Below are 18,331 nucleotides of genomic sequence, written 5' to 3' on the forward strand. Positions count from 1 at the left end.
CCTCCCACAGTCCTTGGAGTAGGTGCTGTCAGTGTCCACATTTACACATGAGGAAGTGGTGTAACTTGCCCAAGGGCTCACAGCTGAGGACAAGGAGCTCCCAGATCTCCTGGGTATTGTTCTTTTCCCCCGTGTGGGCTGTGTTGCCCTTCCGCAGGAGAGATGGAGACCCCTGTATCCAGGGAAGCACCGGAGGCTGCTCGGAGATGACCACCATCGATTAGTGCCCTCTTCTGGGAACTTCTCTTCCCTTGTCAGTCATTTGCCTCCCAGGGAATCAGGCTGGTGGCCAGGGGCCAAGCGTCCCAGCCTCTTTTCCCACCAGACACCACTGTGGCTTCACGCTGGACCGATTGTTTGAGTTTAACTTTTTTCCCCTTCTCTGCTCATGTCAGCCAGCTATTGAGTAGTGAAGGGGCTGAAAGTAAAAGGAGGGGTTAAGGGCGCACACTGGTCACTCAGAAAGTAGAAGAAATATTTTACTAATTTTTACTAATGATTAGGAGGAAATAATTTTACTAATTTGAAAGTTGGCTTTTTGTCTTTTCGAGTAAATCAGACCAGTCATAGCTGTAGTAGTGGGGGCAATAAAAGCCCCAGTCAAGTGAGCACCCCCTGTGCATCAGGCACTCCTCTAAGCAATTTGCACACCTTCTCTTTAGTTCTCACAACAGCTTTGTGAGGCAGGTGCGATCTTCAGATGAGGAAACACTGGTGAGTAACTTGCCAGCCAGTGATGAGGCCAGGGCTCAAACTCTGCACCTTTGACTCTCAAGCCCACGTACTCAGCCTCGTGTGTCATCAGCCCCCTTGACAGGCGAGGCTGGGGCTGGGTGAGGGCGTGTGGCAGTAAGTGGCTCCCAGGACTGAACTGGCTCTCTGACTCTCTAGAGGCAGTGTCACGTTTCATCACAGGGGACGCTAGCAGGGAGCAGCAGATAGTCGGTTTTGCTGGCAGAGTGACCTCTGGACGTTGGCTGCATTGGGGAGTTGGGGTGCTCCCAAGTTCTCAGACCAATGAACTTGAACGTTCTGTTCTTGATTTTGATGGAAAAAGGTAGTATAGGGGCTCCACGCTCACATTGTGTCCTGCAAAGGGCCAGCCTGTTTAAATCCAGGTGTGCCTCATCGCAAGCCCACACGCCTGTGAGTTTAGGTTGGGAGGCAGGCAGAACACAGGTAAAAAGCTCAGATCAATAAATTAGTTTCTTAGGAAGTAAAAAACTTCTAGGGGACGACCTGAGGGTTCATTTCACTTTTAGTGCATTTCTTTTATTGGAGGTGGGAGAGCTTTTGATTCTGGATAAATTTCATTTAGTCCTTAGTGTAAATGCCAAGACGTAGAATCCTTGTTTTTGCTAATGGTTATAAAAATGTAACATGTCTTGAAGTATTTTGGTGGCAAAGTCTTAAGGGGACAAGAGCTGGTTTTGTTAAACTAGGAAAACCATTTTTTGGTAATTTTTCTTGGTGTATCTTTGTTTCCATTTCTCTTTTGTTCATTTTTCCATTTCTTCTGTTTCCTCTTGAGGTTCTCTTCCTTAATTCACCATAGTGCTCGATTAAAGCACATTTTATTGTTGTGTATATTTAATAGAATGAGTGTTATCTTCTTTCTTTTAAAATAGGAGATGAGCCACAACTGGAAAGACCCACATCTAAAATATACAACTATGTACTAGGGGAATTTGGGGAGAAAAAGTACAAAAAAAAAGAAGATTGGCAACAGTTGTTAGCTCAGGTGCCAATCTTTTTTTAAAAAAAAGAAAAGATGAATGAAACTTTAGCTGTTTCTTTTCTGCAAAAACAGTTAAACATTTCATTTATGTGTCTCTTTGTGGATTAATTTTTTTCCTTCTATTTGTTGTATTTATTGAGGGCCAATGCTTTGTGGAAAGTTTTTTTAACAAGGCTTGAAACATAGTTTCCTGACTCTGATTTAGTCAGCTAGAAAATTCAAGTCATAGAATACCCTAATTCTCTAAGCATCCTGACCAAAGATACTAATTCTAATGTCATTTTGCTGTGGTATTAAGTGGAATAGGATAGCTGACAGTCGTCTGGGTTTTTGACTCAGAGATGGTCTTTCTGATCCTAAGCAGGATTTAGGAAATTTAGAATTATAAGTAGACCCTTAGTAAATTGCCTTAATCAGCATTCTTTCCTAGAATTCATGATTATTGCATTGAAAGCAATTTAGCCATTAAGGTAATTTTCTAGTCCCAGAAAAATCTGGACGGAGAGGGAGAAGGCACTGAATAGATCACATAACTTGTAATTATGTTCTTTAAAGGAAGAGAACAAAAGGAAAAATCTGTATCTGTCCCCGAAGACTGTGGGATGAGTCAGATGCGTAATACTCGTTCGGGTTTTTCCCCTGAGCGAAATAAGACCTTGTCTTTGGAACAAGATGCAGAGTATAATTTTTTATTCATGTTCATAACTCAGAGCCTTCGTAAGAGGGCCATGTGCTTCATCTGATCTTACTCTCCATTGATAGCACCTTTTCAGCCCATCTATAATAATTAGTTTTGAGTTTACCTAGAGCGCATTGCCCCAGTATTTAGATTCTTTGACAAGCATCCTTTTTAGCATGTGTGGTTAAATTCCTAGAGCTTCTCCATGGCTGTATTTTTGAGTTCCTTTAGCCTTACTTATGAAACATGGCCGTAATACTGGATACTGTTTAACAAATAATCAAATGATAATAATCTTTAGATCCAAGACACAGATTTCTCTCAAGTTCCCATAAACATTGGATAGCTGCAAAAACTACTTCTTAAAGAATGTCAGTGAGCACAGCTATTTTTACTTTAGTGTGCGTTATGTTGCCATGAACACAGACCCTACAGATAAAGTTCAGGAGACTAGGGATCAGAAAGGCTTTGAAAAGTCTCAAATGAGATGAATGTCCCCACCCAAACTGAGGCTTTTATGTGAGCCCTTGTTTGGGCATCTGGTAGATAAGAGCCTTGATTAAGGGCCCACCATGAACATAGGCCACATTAGGAAGAGACACTAATGATGGACATTCTTTCCTTCCGCAGTCATGGACATCAAGGCCCTCTCATGAGCCTTCGGAGGAACTTCTGCCTAAACCCCTACCTCCCTGCACTGGCGGACTCCAACTCATTGATTCCTCAGGCCTAGCTGTGATACTGCCCCTCAGAGAGACCCATACCCCCCACCCCCCACCCCCAAATCTATACAATGACTCACTCTGTTATTTTCCTCCATGGCATTTAAGACTCTTTGCGATCATTTGTTTATCCAGTCATTTGTTTACCGTCTAGCTTTTCTCATCATAAAGGATCGTGTCTGTTTGGTCCACTGGAGTAGGTTGAAGATCTAACCCAGTGCCTAGGCGTACAGTAGGCTCTCAATAAATATTTGTTGAATGGATGACTGATTTAGAGGAGAACCAGGCCAGAAGTGTGTGAAAAATACTAAAGCATAAAACCAAAGTATAAAAACAAGAACACAGCTAACAGCAGCCAGAACAAATTTATGCATAAATGCCAAAAATATGCTGGAGTAACTAGAACCAGATGGCGTTATGGAGAGAAGGCTTGGGGAACTGGATTAATTTGAAGCAGTTTTGATATAGAACAGTGTGCAGATGGCAAAGGTGGAAGCCAGTCAGGGAGCCCTGGTCCTGAGCTTTGGGAGGCAGTTTGCCCTCAAGATGGGAGGCCCAAGTGCTGGCCTAGGGAGGCTGTGGGGCAGGACAACATGGGGATATAAGGGGAGGCAGCCTCCAGGCAGATGATTAGGAATTAGAGTGTGACAAAATTCATCTTTGTTCTTCTTCTTATGTCTGTTCTGGTTTGTAGGATGGCCAACCACTGGCTGGGTTGATACAAGATCACATGGTTTCGGGTGCAAACATGACTATTCGCGGTTGCTTTTTCACCCGGGAGCAGTATATGGAGCTGGTGTACCGAGGACTCACAGACAAAGTGGGACGCGTGAAGCTCTTCTCTCCTGCCATCCTGAAGCCCTTTCCACTGTGGACAGGAAAGCAGGTAATTGGAAGCAGACAACCAGTGTACATATCAAAAGGAAACAAACAGGTCACTCATATAAAGGTTTCATTCCCAGGAGAGCCCAGACCAGAGACAGAAATGGCAAATCAAACAAGAGTCTGACTTTCTCCTTAATGGGATTCCTGGGTCTGGGTGGTTTTAAGGGAGTGTCTGCTGAAATTAGGCTGCGTGGTTTCTCTCCTTTGCTCCTAGCTTAAACTTGACATCCTCATAATCCCAATTTGGTGGTAATAAGCAGTGATGTGGGGGTAGTAGTAGTAATATTTGTGGGGAGGGGCCCAGAGCTTTGGTGAGTACATTAGTTATGTTATCTTGTTTAATTCTCACAACCAGCCCGCCATGCAGAGACCGTTGTTATCACCATTTAGCAGATGAGGATATGAGGCTTAGAGAGGTTGAATTACATCCCAAGTCTATAGGAGACAGAGTTGGGATTCAAATCCAGGACTTTCTAACTCCCAAAGCATCACATTATACTTCCTCTCAAGGTAATAAAATAATAGTATATGTGGTGATCGAATAATGAAATACAGTAACGTGTGCTTCTGCTATTGGCCGGGTCTCCAGTTTCAGCCTTAAGGCCTAACTAATTGGCTGTGTGATCGTGGCTCTGTGGGCCTCATTTCTTCATCTATGAAATGAAAGGGTTCAGGTTGATGATCTCTTCCAGCTCTGCAGTTCTTTAAGTCTGTGGACCTGGAGCTTGACTGGTTTTTAGTTGTTAACCAACCTTGTATTCCTGGGATAAACCTTGGTCTTGAGGCATTACTCTATGTATTATTGAATTCAATTTGCTAGCATTTTGTTAAGAACTTTTTTGCATTTGTGTTCATGAGGGATATTGATCTATAGTTTCCTCTTCTGTAGTATCTTTGCCTGGTTTTGATATCAGAGTAACATTGGCTTCATAGAATAAGTTGGGAAGTATTTCCTCTTCTTCAGTTTTCTGTAAGAGTTTGTGTAGTGTTGGTATAATTTTTTTCTTGGGTTTGATGGAATTCACCAGTGAAGCCATTTGGACCTGGAGTTTTCTTTATAGGAAGGTTTCTTAACTAAAATTTCTAATTCTCTAATATATAAACAGCTATTCAGGTTATCTATTTCTGCTTGATTGAGCTTTAGTACTTTGTTTTTTCAAGGAATTTGTCCATTTCATTTAAGTTGTTGAATCTGTAAGGCATAAGGTTCTTCATAATATTCCTTTACCATCCTTTTCTTCTGTAGAATCTATAGAGGGTCACCTCTCTCATTCCTAATGTTGGTGATTTGTGTCTTCTCTCTTTTTTCCTGATCAGTTTGCCTAGAGGTTTATCTGCTTTATTGGGTCTCAAGGAACTGGCTTTCATAGACTTTCTCTCTTTTTCTGTTTTCTATTTCATTAATTTCGCTGTGATCTTTGTTGTTTCCTTTCTTCTGTTTCACTTTGGGGTTCATTTGCTCTTCATTAAGGTTGAAGTTTGAAGACATTCATTCAAGGCTTTTCTGTTTGTATACCGTCATGTTATGTATAAATTTCCCCACTAAGTTCTGCTTAAGTAGCATCCACAAATTATGATGTCTTGTCTTTTCATTTTCATTCACATCAAAATACTTTCTGATTTCCTTTTTGACCCATGAGTTATTTAGAAGTCCATTATTTAGTTTCCAAACATTTAGGGATTTTCCAGATATCTTGGTTACAAATTTCCAATTTAATTCCATTGTGGCCAGAGAACATACCTTGGATGACTTGAATCCTTTTGAATTTATTGAGATTTGTTTTGTGGCTTCAATTATGGGCTCTTTTGGTAAATGTTCTTGTGCCCTTAAAAATAATGTATAATCTGGTGTTGTTGGATGGAGTGCTCTATAAATGTTAGTTAAGTCAGTTGATAGGTAGGTCAAGTCTGATATCCTTGCTGATCACTGTCCTTCATTGCCTTATGTCCATTGTCTTGAAACCCATTGTTTCATATTCATGTCTGCTTTTGTTGTTGTTTCTGGCAGGAGAGTAAGTCAGATCACTGTTGCTCTATCCTGGCCGGAAATGGAATCAATTTAACAGAATAGGTGGGGAATTTTGCGATTTAAGATTAAAATCTATAAGTATGGATAGTTAAAAGAATGGTAAGCTTTTTCTGTAAAAGCCAGATAGTAAGTATTGTAAGCTTTGCTGGCTGTACAATCTGTGTCGTTTAAGTACTCAGCTCTGCCATTGTAACATGAAAGCAGCCTCAGACAGCACATAAACATGTGAGCATGGCCATGGTCCAGTTTCATAAAGTTACCAAAACAGGTGGTGGGCCAGATTGGGCCTACAGGCTATAGTTTGCCAGCCCCTAATTTGGTTGGCTATATGTATTTCTCCACTTTGTTATACCTATTTATATTACTTTTATTATTCTTATTTATGTATCTTTATTTTATTAGCCATCTCAAGTTATCTTGGAAGTGAATGGATTATAAATCTTAATTAAGTGACCAGAATTTATTAGAATTTTGTTTAAACAGTATGTTCAAAAGGGAATCAAATGGTGGACAAAGACTATATATCTAGAGCCATAAATGTGTTCGTTCTCTTTGATCTGGGAATCTAGCCTAAGGAAATAATCTGAAGTGTAGAAAAAGCTACTTGAAGAAAGCAGTCTATTACACCATGGCTTATAGTGGTGGAAAATTAGAAAATCCTAGATACTCCACATTGGAGCTAAGTAAATTTGGAACATCCATTTGTTAAGATATTATGTGGTTGTTAAAAATAGTGGTTTTAAGAGACTATATAGTAATCTGGAAAATTCTCTGACGTAATGTTGAAAGAAGAATAGACTGCTCTTCACTGTGCAGTCACAGTTGCAACCGTGTTAAAAATGTATATGAGAAAAAGGTTGGCATAGCAAAGATCAAAGTGATAGAATAATTTGGTTCATGTTAAGAATAATTTCCTTTTCATTTTATAATGTTTCTGGGCTGTGATTATTCCTTTATAACTAAATAAAATGAGAAAATAGGCCCAGGTTTTACTTCTGTCACAGCTGAGATTTTTCAGTGTTTCTTGATAGGGTGGCTGTTATTTCTTTGCAAATCAGTGAAAAGGGGAAGAGAGACTGTCCTGCACCAGAACTTGTTAGTGGCTGACTCTGATTCTGCAGAGAAAAGCCATGTGTAGAAACAGGAGATAAAAAACTTAACTTGAGCAGTGTGTATGTACTGCCCAGGAAACGAAGCCTTAGGCTGTTTCTCCAGAGCATTTCATACAGCCTCTTGAGTGCTTTTCTTTCCACTTAAGAGTCTGAGGTCTCATCATTTGTTGAAAGAGCGTATAAAGAAAGAGGATTTGCCTGTCGTTGCGCATCTCGAGTGTACAGCTCAGAGAATGTTCTCAAAGTGGATAAATACACCTTTGTAAACTGTCACCCAGATCAGAAAGTAGAGTATCACCAGCACTCCCAGAAGACCCCTCCAGACCCCTGTCAGTTTCTGCCATCCCCAAAGGTAGTTGCTCACCTGACTTCTAACACTATAGGTTAATTTTGTCTTTTCTTGGACTTATATAAATGGAATCATTCAGTAAATCATCTTTGTGTGAGTCACTCATGTCATCACATACAGCAGTAGTTTATTTCATTTTCATTGCTGTATAGTATTCCATTATATGACTATGCATTTTGCTATTGATGGACATTTGGGTTGTCTCCAGTTGGCTATTACAAATAGGGCTGCTATGGACAGTCTTGTATATGTTTTTTGTTGAACACATATTTTGATGGGTAAATACCAAGGAATCAAGTTGCTGGGTCATACTGTCTATGCTCAACTTTAAATAGATAGTTAATAAACAGTTTTCCAAAGTGCTTCTAGCAGTTTACACTTCTGTCAACAGGGCATGAGAGTTCTGTTGCTCCTTATCCTCAGCAGAACTTATTGTCCCATTTGTTTCTATTTCTTTAATTTTAGCCATTCACATGGATATATAGTGGCAACTTATTGTGATTTTAATTTGCATTTTCTAAATGACGTGTGACGTTGAGCACCTCTTCATATGCTTATTGGCCATTTGGGTATCATCTTTTCTGAAGTATCTCTTGCCTATTCTAGACATTTTCTTATTGATAGGTAAAAGTTTTCAATATTCTGGTGTAAGTCCATTGCCAGATATATGTATTACAAATACCTTCTACTTGGTGAGTAGCCTTTTTGCCCTTTTACCTAATGCTGTTTTCTAATGAGCAGAAGTTCTTTGTTTTCTGTAATACAGTCTTTGCCTTTTACGGCTAGTCCTATATAAGAACTATTTGCCTGCCCTGAGGTCATGAAGGTAGATATTCCTCTGTGTTGTAGTAGCTTTATTGTTTTACCATTCACACTTAGGTCTGCTGTCTTTCTGGAGTTGATTTTTGTGGGTGCATATGATGTGAGGTAGGGGTCAGTGTTCCTTTTTTTCCCATATGGATATCCAGTTGATAGAACATCATTTGTTGAAAAGACCCTTTTCCCACTCTTCAGTATCTGCTGTGTCATAAATCAACTAGTCGTATGTGTGTGCATCTGTTCCTGGACTCTGTTCAATTTCATTGGTCTGTTTGATTCCATTGCATGAATATCACATATCTTAAGCATTGTAGCTTTATAATAAATCTGATTTCCGATAGTAAAAGTCTCCAGCTTTGTTCTTTTTCAAGACTGTCATGAATATTATTGGCCCTGTCTATTTTCATATAAATTTTAAAGTCAGCTTGTGAATTTCCACAAAAAATACCTGCTAGGATTTTTATTGGGATTATATTGCATCTATAGATCACTTTAGGGAGAATCAATATATTTACAGTATTGAATCTTCCAAATTATGAACATAGTATGTCCTTCAATTATGTAAAAGCCTTCTACATCTTTCACTAGATTCATTCCTAGGTATTGCTATTGTAGATGGTATTGTTTATTAAGTTTTTCTAATTGTTTATGGTTGGTATGTAGAAATACAATTAATTTTGTATATTGTCCTTGTATTCAGCAACCTTATTGGATTCAGTTATTAGATCTCTGCCTTTGAATTCTTTTTAACTATAGAAGTAACACAAGTTTGTTGTTAAACAGAAATACAGTAAAGTGAAAGGAAAAAGGAAAAATTCCCTCCCTCCCCACCCCCACTCTTCATGTCCACGCATACTCTCACAGAAAATAAATAAGAATGGGATCTTAATATACCTCCTCAGAAGAACCATGAACCATGATTAAATTTGACATTTGATTTTGGGCTTATTTTTGAATCCACCTCTTTATCCATGACATCCTGGTACCTGAGGCAAGCATTTTTCTAACTGCCAGGTACATGGACCTCAGTTTTGACTAGTCTGTAAGATGGCTTACTGTGAATGAGTCACCAGGCCCTCCAAAGGGAGTTCCATTATTTGAAACAGTCTGTATTTTTAATTTGGACCACCCTAACACACTCCAAATATGGCAAGAAGTTCATTTAACTGTTTTCACGTGCTAGGTTGACAGAAACTGTTTTGTAATTGCTTTGTGATGTATTTAGTTTATTTGCTGACATGTTCTAGGGGTCATTCTGTGTCTATACATGTAGATCCACCTCATTCTTTTTAACCCATTCTGTGTTATATCCAATGATATGATTATACCATAGTTGATTTAACTAGCCGTCTATTAGCAGACATTTAGCTCATTATCTGGTTTTTACTACTCTAACTAGTGCTGTGGTGATCACCCACTTATGTTTATGCTAGTGAACTTTCATTGGTATATATTTTAGATGAATTCCTAGAGGTGTGATTTCTGGGTCAAAAGGTATACACATTTTAAAACTTTTTTTTTTTAAGAAATCCATTTAATTTTTAAAACAGTTTTTAAAGCTTAATATAGGCTTAATACAAAAAAAGCTTAATAATAATTCTCACAGATACTGCTTCCCTTCACAGTTTAAGAGAATGTTGCAGACGATCTTTTCTCCTTAGCTGGATAGTTTATGACCAGAAAGTAAATTATACACTTCTAGAATGTTAGTGCAGGAAGAGACCTCACATCATCTTGTCCAACTCCTTTGTTTTTATTATTGAGATATAATTCATATTTAACATAAAATTTACCGTTTTTAGGAAGTGTATGTCAGTGATTTTTAGTATATTCACTGTGTTGTGCAACAGTCACCACTAGCTAATTCTGGAGCATCTCCATCCCCCTAGAAGAAACCCTGCATCTATTGGCATCAGTCCCAATTCTTCCTCCCCTCGTCCCCAGCAGTCACTTTCTATCTCTATGGATTTGCCTGTTTGGAACATTTCGTATAAATGGTATCATATAGTATACGGCCCTTTGTGTCTTGCTTCTTTTATTTAATATAATGTTTTCAAGATTGTTCGTGTTGTAGCATGAACAGTATAGACAGTCCCCGATTTACGATGGTTCAACTTTATGATAATGCAACAACGAACAAGTTCAGTAGAAACCATACTTCGAAGTTTGAATTTTGATCTTTTCCCAGACTAGCAACATGCGGTATGAAACTCTCATGCTGCTGGGCAGCGGTGGCGAGCCGCAGCTTCCAGTCAGCCACATGATCACATGGGTAAACAACTGGTAAACTTACAGCCATTCTATACTCATGCAACCATTCTGTTTTTTACTTTCTGTACAGTAGTCAATAAATTACAAGAGATATTCAACACTTTATTATAAAATAGACTTTGTGTTAGGTGATTTTGCCCCACTCTAGGCTACTGTAAGTGTTCTGAGCACGTTTATGGTTAGGCTGAACTAAGCTATGAGGATGTGACATAGCTTAGGTATACTAAATGCATTTTTTATTTAGGATATTTGCAACTTACGATAGGTTTGTTGGGACATAAGCCCATCGTAAGCTGAGGAAGATCTGTACTCCATTTCTTTTTATGGCTGAATAATATTCCACTGTGTGGATATACCACATTTTGTTTATCCATTTGTCAGTTGATAAGACGATAATTTGGATTGTGTACCCTTTTTGACTATTACAAATAAAGCTGCAAGGAATATTCATGTGTTCACCTAGTTTTGGTGTGAACATGTATTTTCTATTCTCTTGGATATATAGCTAAGAGTGGAATTGCTGGTTCATACAGCAGTGCTATGTTTAACTTTTTTGAGGAACTACCAAACTGTTTTCCGAAACAGCTGTACCATTTTACATTCCCACCAGCAGTGTATGAGGGTTCCAATTTCTCCACATTCACACCAACACTTTTCTTTCTTTCCTTCTTTCTTTTTATAACTATCTTAGTGGATGTGAAGTAGTGTCTCATTGTGGTTTTGATTTGCATTTCCCTAATGACTATTGATATAGAGCATCTTTTCATGTACTTACTGGTCACTTGTACTGTCTTCTTTGGAGAAATGTATATTCAAGCCTTTTGCTCATTTGTTTATTGGGCTGTTTGTCTTTTTATTGAGTTCTAAGAGTTCCTTGTATATTCTAGCTGTTAGATCTGTATCACATACATGATTTTCAAATGTTTTCTCCCATTCTGTGGGTTGTCTTTTTCACTTTCTTGATAGTGTCCGTTGACTCACAAATGTTTTTAATTCTCGTGAAGTTCAGTTCATCTACTTTTTCTTTTGATGCTTATGCTTTTGGTGTCGTATCTAAGAAACTGTTGCCTAATCCAAGGTCACACAGATTTACAGCTATTTTTGCTATTTTTCCATCTAAGAGTTTTAAGGTTTTAGCCCTTACATTTTGGTCTTTGATCCATTTTGAGTTAATTTTTATACATGGTGTGAGGTAGGGGTTCAGCTTCATTCTTTTGCATGAGGAGATGCAGTTGTCTTGGCACCATTTTTTGTCGACAAGACTGTTCTTGTCCCATTGAATGTCTTTAGCACCCTTGTTGAAAATCAGTTAACCATAAGATGTATGGGTTTATTTCTGGCCATTCATTTTTATGCCATTGATCAATATGTCTATCTTCATGCCACTGTAATATCCTAATAATTGTAGTATGCATTAAAATCAGGAAGTGTGAGTCCTCCAGCTTTATTCTTCTCTTTCAAGTTTGTTTCAGCTATTTGGAGACCATTGCATTTGCGTATAAATTTTAGCATCAGCTTGTTCATTTATGCAAAACTGGCATTCGAAATTTCAGTAGGGATTGCATTAACTCTAAAGATCAATTTGGGGAATGCTACCATCTTAAGAATATTAAGTCTTTGAATCTGTGATTTCTTTCTATTTATTTAGATTTTTTAAAATTTCTTTCAACAATGTGTTACAGTTTTCAGCATACAGGTTTGTACTTCTTTGGTTAAATTTATTCCTGAGTATTTTATTCTTTTTGGTGCTATTGTAAATGAAATTGCTTTTTTAATTTCATTTTCAGGTTGTTCATTGTTAATGTATAGAAATACAGTTGATTTTTATATGTTGAGTTTGTATCCTTTAGCTTTGCTGAAGTTGTTTACTAGCTCTAATAATTTTTTGTGGATTCTTTAAGGTTTTCTATGTATAACATCATGTCATCTGCAAACAGAGGTAGTTTAACTTCTTCCTATTCAATCTGAATGCCTTTTATTTCTTTTCTTGCCTAATTGCTCTAGCTAGAACCTCTAGTACATTGTTGAATAGAAGTGGCGAGAGCAGATCTCCTTGTCTTGTTCTTGATCTTAGGTGGCAAGCATCCAGTCTTTGATCACTGAGTATGTTAACTGTGAGTTTTTCCATAGATGCCTCCCCTTTGTTAGGTTGATGACACTTCCTTCTGTTCCCATTCTGTTGAATGTTTTATCATGAAGGGGTGCTAGAGTTTGTCAAGTGCGTTTTCTGGCCCCCTTGATTTTATAGATGAGGTGGCAGGTCATAGTTCCCTTTCCTCAGATGGTTAGATATGCGTGTTTCTATTACCTCTCTCACAGACTTCCCATCCTGACTGTGCTCAGCCTGGCAGTTCCCACTGTACATGTGGCACTTTGGTTGAGGTGCAGCTTGTGGCCGGCAGCCCAGGGAAGTCTCACTCTCCTGCCTTTACTCCCTCACCCCCTTGCCTGGCAGTGCCAGCCGTGTGTAGAGCATGTGTTATGACCTTTCTGGTCATCTGCTGAGATAACAAGGACTATTGTCTGCTTTCTTTAAAGATACTGTTGCCAATTGTCCCCTGCTCCTGGTGCGCATGTGTGAAAAGGCAGCTGTCCTCGTAACTGCCCTGACCTCACTGGGTGCATATAAAAATGCTACTTTGTGTGGCCTGGTACAGCCACACAAAGATCTGTTGATGGCAGCTGATGGCTCCCAGTCCCTCCTCAGTCCTGGTGCCTGTTATACCAGCCTATCTGTCTCCTGCCTCCTACATCTTTGGGAGTGGATGCTTTGGGCCCTTCTGCAGAGGACCCACAGTTATCCCCAGGGACAGCTGCCCCCCTTGGGTTCTCTGTGAGCAGCTCCTTGAGAAATTTCCTCTCCTGGCCTCCTGTTAGCAGCCCCTTGTTGAGTGGGTGGCCACGTTGATGGGCCTAGTTGGAGCAGGGGACAGACTCCCCAGCTTTGCAGTAGTTATAATTAATCCCAGACAAATAAATTTCTTTCCAATGTTAGCTCTATAAAAGCTGATTGTGTGAGAGCTGTCAGGTTGCCAGGTTGTCACATACCCAGCGCATCCTGTGCTGTGCCTCCCTCAGAGACTCCGTCACGTGGTGCTCCTGCTCAGGTCACTTTAATAACCACTTCTGAGTGCTGGTCCTTCTTGTCATTGTCACTGAGGAGGCTTATTCTACTACAGCATTTATTTAACCTCAAAGTCTAGACCAGGAATGTATTTGGCACAAGTGATCCTGTTAAAAGTTAAATCAGAGCATGTCACTCCTGTGAGCAAAACATACTGAACAGCTTTCCTTCTCACTCGGACTGAAAACCTTCTGCCTGAAATGCATACTCTGCTCTCTGCATGGCTCCCCTCCTCGGACGCCTTCCTGGTGAGGCCTTCCCTGCCCACCTTATTTAAAATCTCAAATACTCCCTCCCCCTCCCCTACTCTGGGTGCTCCTTCCCTGCTTTATTTTCCTCCAAAGCATGGATCCCCCTCGGGAACACAGGCTCCTCTGGAGGCAGGGACTGTATTTTATCCACAACCCAGCACCTGGCTCATAGTAAGTACTCGATATATAATTGCTGAATGAATGAATAGGTCTTACCTGTATTCTACAAATGAGCAATGCTCAGGCTAAGAGAACGTAATCATTTGCCCCACAGCACACAACCAGTCAGTGATGGAGCGGACACTGAAACCCCACCACCACCCCCCCTTGCCCCGAATCCCCGAGCGTCACTGAAGCCTGCCTCTCAGTCAGATGCCTTGGGCCTCCTCTGTGAAGCTCCTCAGAGGGAAAGCTCTCAGTTCTCAGTGTTTGCATCCTTTCCATCCTTGCCCCCACCAGAAAACCAAAGCTGTTCTGTGGGAGGACATCACTGACTGTACATAATAACTATCATCTTGTTGACATGGCCTGAAAACAGGGAAGGATGCCTCTGAGGAGCCTTCCTCCATCTTTGCCTCCGTCCTGGGACTGACATCGTCTCGTGGCTGACTTCAGGCAGGGGGCGGCAGTACGAGCCCCCCGTCTCTCTCAACCCTGCTGTCTTTGATTTTGTTTTTTTAACCACGTACTCAAGTCTTTCTTTACTGTGACCCACAGCAATTTACTTTTTTCATCTCGTTCCTTTGGTCTATTCAGAAACGTAATTTTCAGGCCTAGGGGATTGTTCACCTTAAGAAGAATTATTTTAGGGAATAAAAATCCAAGTGAAGTTCTTAATGGTATATGTTTGTTTCTGCTTCTAAGCTCCTTCCTAAGTCATGTAAATAGAAAAGTAAGCTGAGATCAGCTTGTCCCTCATGGGCAGAACTGTCCTTTCTTCTTGCTTTACCTACAGATCATCCGAATGGAGTTGTCCGGCTTTTCAGGATGAACAGGGACAGGAGGTCCTAGAAGGGAACGTCTCGAGAATCTTTTCTTCCTGCCGTCACCTCTGTCTTCTTTTCCTCTCCAGGTTGTGTCGACGCTGCTCATAAACATAATCCCAGAGGACTGCATCCCACTGAACTTATCGGGAAAGGCGAAGATCAGCGGGAAGGCCTGGGTGAAGGAGCCTCCACGGCCTGTCCCCGGCTTTCACCCCGACTCCATGTGTGAGTCCCAGGTACGGCTGCCCAGCTGTATGGGTTGGAGACTTCTCGTCTGGGGTTTAGACAGACTGGTCTAAAAGAGAGACAGGGAGATGGAGCCACACGCACAGAAGCAGGTGCCGTGGCTCCTAAGAGAAGGAGTTGTGCCTGGGTTGGTGTTGACTTGGTTTTAGAAAGGGTCAGAGTTGATGGTTAGCATTTGACCATCAGTGTAAAACTCACAACCAGCTTGGGAAGCTCCTGCGGCAGAAGGCCTCTGGACTTGACGCTGCAAAGCTTGGAAATGCAGAACCTCTGTTTCCCCTGGAGACCCCTGAGTGGCTCCTGGTCACGGAACTGCCGTGAGGTTCCACACCTGCCAGCTCCGTGCCTTAGGAACCAGGCCTCATGGGGGCAGGCCTGGGGCACTCGAGCTTGAGCAGGGTGCTGCTGCAAGAGAGAGCAAGACTGGCCCCACACTAAGGATTTCCAGAGGGCCTCTTTGTTCTTGGTTGGGGGGGGAGAATCCCCAAGGCCCCAGCCCACAAGTGCTTTGTCACAGGGTCTAACAGACATCCCATTTAGAACCAAAGCTGCCACTTTTCTTTCCCTTTCTAGATCACGTGCATGCATGCTACATTATGCAACGAGAAATCCTTCTTTCTGTTAGCTTCTGATGCTTTAACCCAACTTCGTGAAAGTACAAATTCAGGCCTTAAAGGATGTTAGAAAGGTTATGTTGTTCTTACTCCCAGGGTACAGGGCAGGGAGTGCTTATCCCAGGTCACAGTTGTGAATTTTAGACTCTGGATGTTCTCATTTCAGTCACAGGATCTTTGTCAAGGATACTTGACTTCAAGTCGGTATGGGTGGCTCGGGGGAGCAGGGGGTCATGTGAACACACTGAAATATCTGTGTGTGTGTGTGTGTGTGTGTGTGTGTGGTGTAGTCCCTGAGCAGGGGGTCATGTGAACACACTGAAATGTGTGTGTGTGTGTGTGTGTGTGTGTGTGTGTGTGTGTGTGGTGTAGTCCCTGAAAAAAAATACTGTTCTTATATGTGCTCACCTCCCTTATTAGGAAAAGAAAAATGGTTCCCTTTATATCCAACTTCTTTCCATCAAGGACGTGAGACAGGTTACAATGGAGGGAAATACACAGTGAGGTTAATAAAACACGAAGTCGGGGGCAGTGGCTCATCCAGGAGGTGTTAGCTCCAGCCCAGCATTGATGGCCGTCCCCTCCACAGGTGATCATCAGGGCAGGGGAGCTGCTCTGCGGCGTGCTGGACAAGGCACACTACGGGAGCTCTGCCTATGGCCTGGTCCACTGCTGCTACGAGATCTATGGTGGGGAGACCAGTGGCAAGGTTCTCACCTGCCTGGCCCGCCTCTTCACTGCCTACCTGCAACTCTACAGAGGCTTCACCTTGGGTGAGTGCCGGGCAAGTGGCCGCGGGGCCCCTCTCCTGGCCAGCACGCCAGCCAGGATGTCTCCCAGCTGTACTGGCAGCCTCCAGGGGAATAACCAGGCTCCTTCTACAGGGACGCCCTCACCTCGCTCCTGGTCAGTGCCTTCCACCCCTCCCCCACAGACAGTTTCTTCACTTCAACAGCACAGAGTAACCCCCTCTGTTCCCATTTCCATTCTGTTCCTTTCTCGACCCCACCCTTTATGGTTTTCTGTCCCTGAGACTGATTTTTCATGCTCCATTCCCTCCTGCAAGTGCCCTTCCCGAATTTCCTGGGCACTCTGCACTCCACAAAGGGTCTTCCCTGTTGTCAGAACTGCCTGCACCTCCCAACCTAGCAGGGCATCAGTGCTGTTGGAAACACCATGTTGGGGCAGACCCGTTGGGGTGATCCTAAGACAGGAAGAGGAGCTACCTTGTTTCCTCCCTGGGAATAAGCACACGCTGTTTTAGAAGTTGGCTTTGAGAAGAAAACCAAGTGTGCTGTTGCTTTCTGTGCCCTGAGCTGACTCGGGGCAGTGCGTCTCTGAGTGTACAGAGCCGAGTCTGAGCACCCCCGCTGTGCTCCTGTGAAGAGTAAGCGACGTGCTTATGCTGAGTGTGAGCCACGGGGAGTGTGGGGATTGTCTAGGCGACGATACCATTATGGTGGACGTGCCACTGTGCTTCCTCATGGACACGCTCACGTGCAGACATGGGAATCCCACCATGGGGCAGGGGACCTGCCAGAGCTGGAGTTGGTTCACTGGCCCGCAGTGGGGTTTGCATAATTAGATATTAAATGTGGAAAAGTCAAAGTAAATACAGACATGAAAATAATTTAAAATCACCCAGTATTCAGCTATCAGAGATAACTAATAGCGATTTCATGTGTGTCTTTCTAGACTTTCCAAGTGCAAATACATCAGAAAAAATAGCATCTTATACTACATATTGTTTTATAATCTGCTTCCCCCCCACCCCCCCATTTCCAAAAGTATTTATAAATGTTCTTTTGTGTGAGCTAATATAAATCTACATCCTCAGGTTTGTGGCTCCAGATTATTCTAGTTGTGTAGACATACCATGGTTTATTTAACTGGTTCCTGTGATTAAACATTTAGGTTCCTTCCTGGTTTCCACTTTATTGCTGGGGCAAGCACCCTTGAACAAACATCTTTAAAAACAAAAAGTAGAGGAAGATCCCACACCCGGGTCATCATGAAGACCCAACCTAACAAACCATCCTTACAGCTCTGCTTAGCACATGGTACAAAGAGAAACTGGCCCAGAGTGCAGAGACCACGTGGATGCCGAGAGACTGAGAGAGGGAGCAGGGCCAGGCGGGGCGTGAAGCTCTGAGGGAAGGTGAGCTGGAGGTGGTGCCTTCGCTCCAGCCGAGGTCAATCGAGGGACAGCAAGGCAGCCTGGAGCTAACCCCATGGAAGGGCCTGCTTTCGTGGGGATGGCTTCCTCGCAGGAGGAATGTTCCTTTTCCTTCGCATTCACATATGTTCTTTAGAGGCTCCTGAGCTCCCAGGACATTGCACTGGGAGTCCAGATATTTCAGCCCAGCTTTTGAACAGTGCAGCCATCGTCTTCCTTCCCACGAGACCTCAGCTGACGGACTTTTGTCCGGGAACACTCACAGATATAATTCAGTTGGCAGAAAATAGTTGATTGAAAATTGAAGTGGAAAGACGTCTGCCTAAGGTG

General features: G+C 42.0%; 1 protein-coding gene across 3 annotated transcripts in view; it reads left to right on the forward strand.

Moving 5' to 3' along the window:
* Positions 1-18,331, forward strand: part of POLR1A (RNA polymerase I subunit A) — a 77,519-nt gene that overhangs the window by 31,813 nt on the left and 27,375 nt on the right. For all 3 annotated transcript variants that reach the window (XR_002805851.2, XM_070235162.1, XM_001916192.6), the window contains exons 14-16: positions 3,834-4,025; positions 15,052-15,201; positions 16,415-16,598. Coding sequence is in view for 2 of the 3 variants with exons in the window: in XM_070235162.1 (XP_070091263.1) it covers positions 3,834-4,025; positions 15,052-15,201; positions 16,415-16,598 (526 nt within the window). In the remaining variant the exon portion in view is untranslated. The remainder of the gene's footprint in view (positions 1-3,833; positions 4,026-15,051; positions 15,202-16,414; positions 16,599-18,331) is intronic.

This window comes from Equus caballus, chromosome 15, assembly GCF_041296265.1.
Source record: "Equus caballus isolate H_3958 breed thoroughbred chromosome 15, TB-T2T, whole genome shotgun sequence".
NCBI lineage: Eukaryota > Metazoa > Chordata > Mammalia > Perissodactyla > Equidae > Equus > Equus caballus.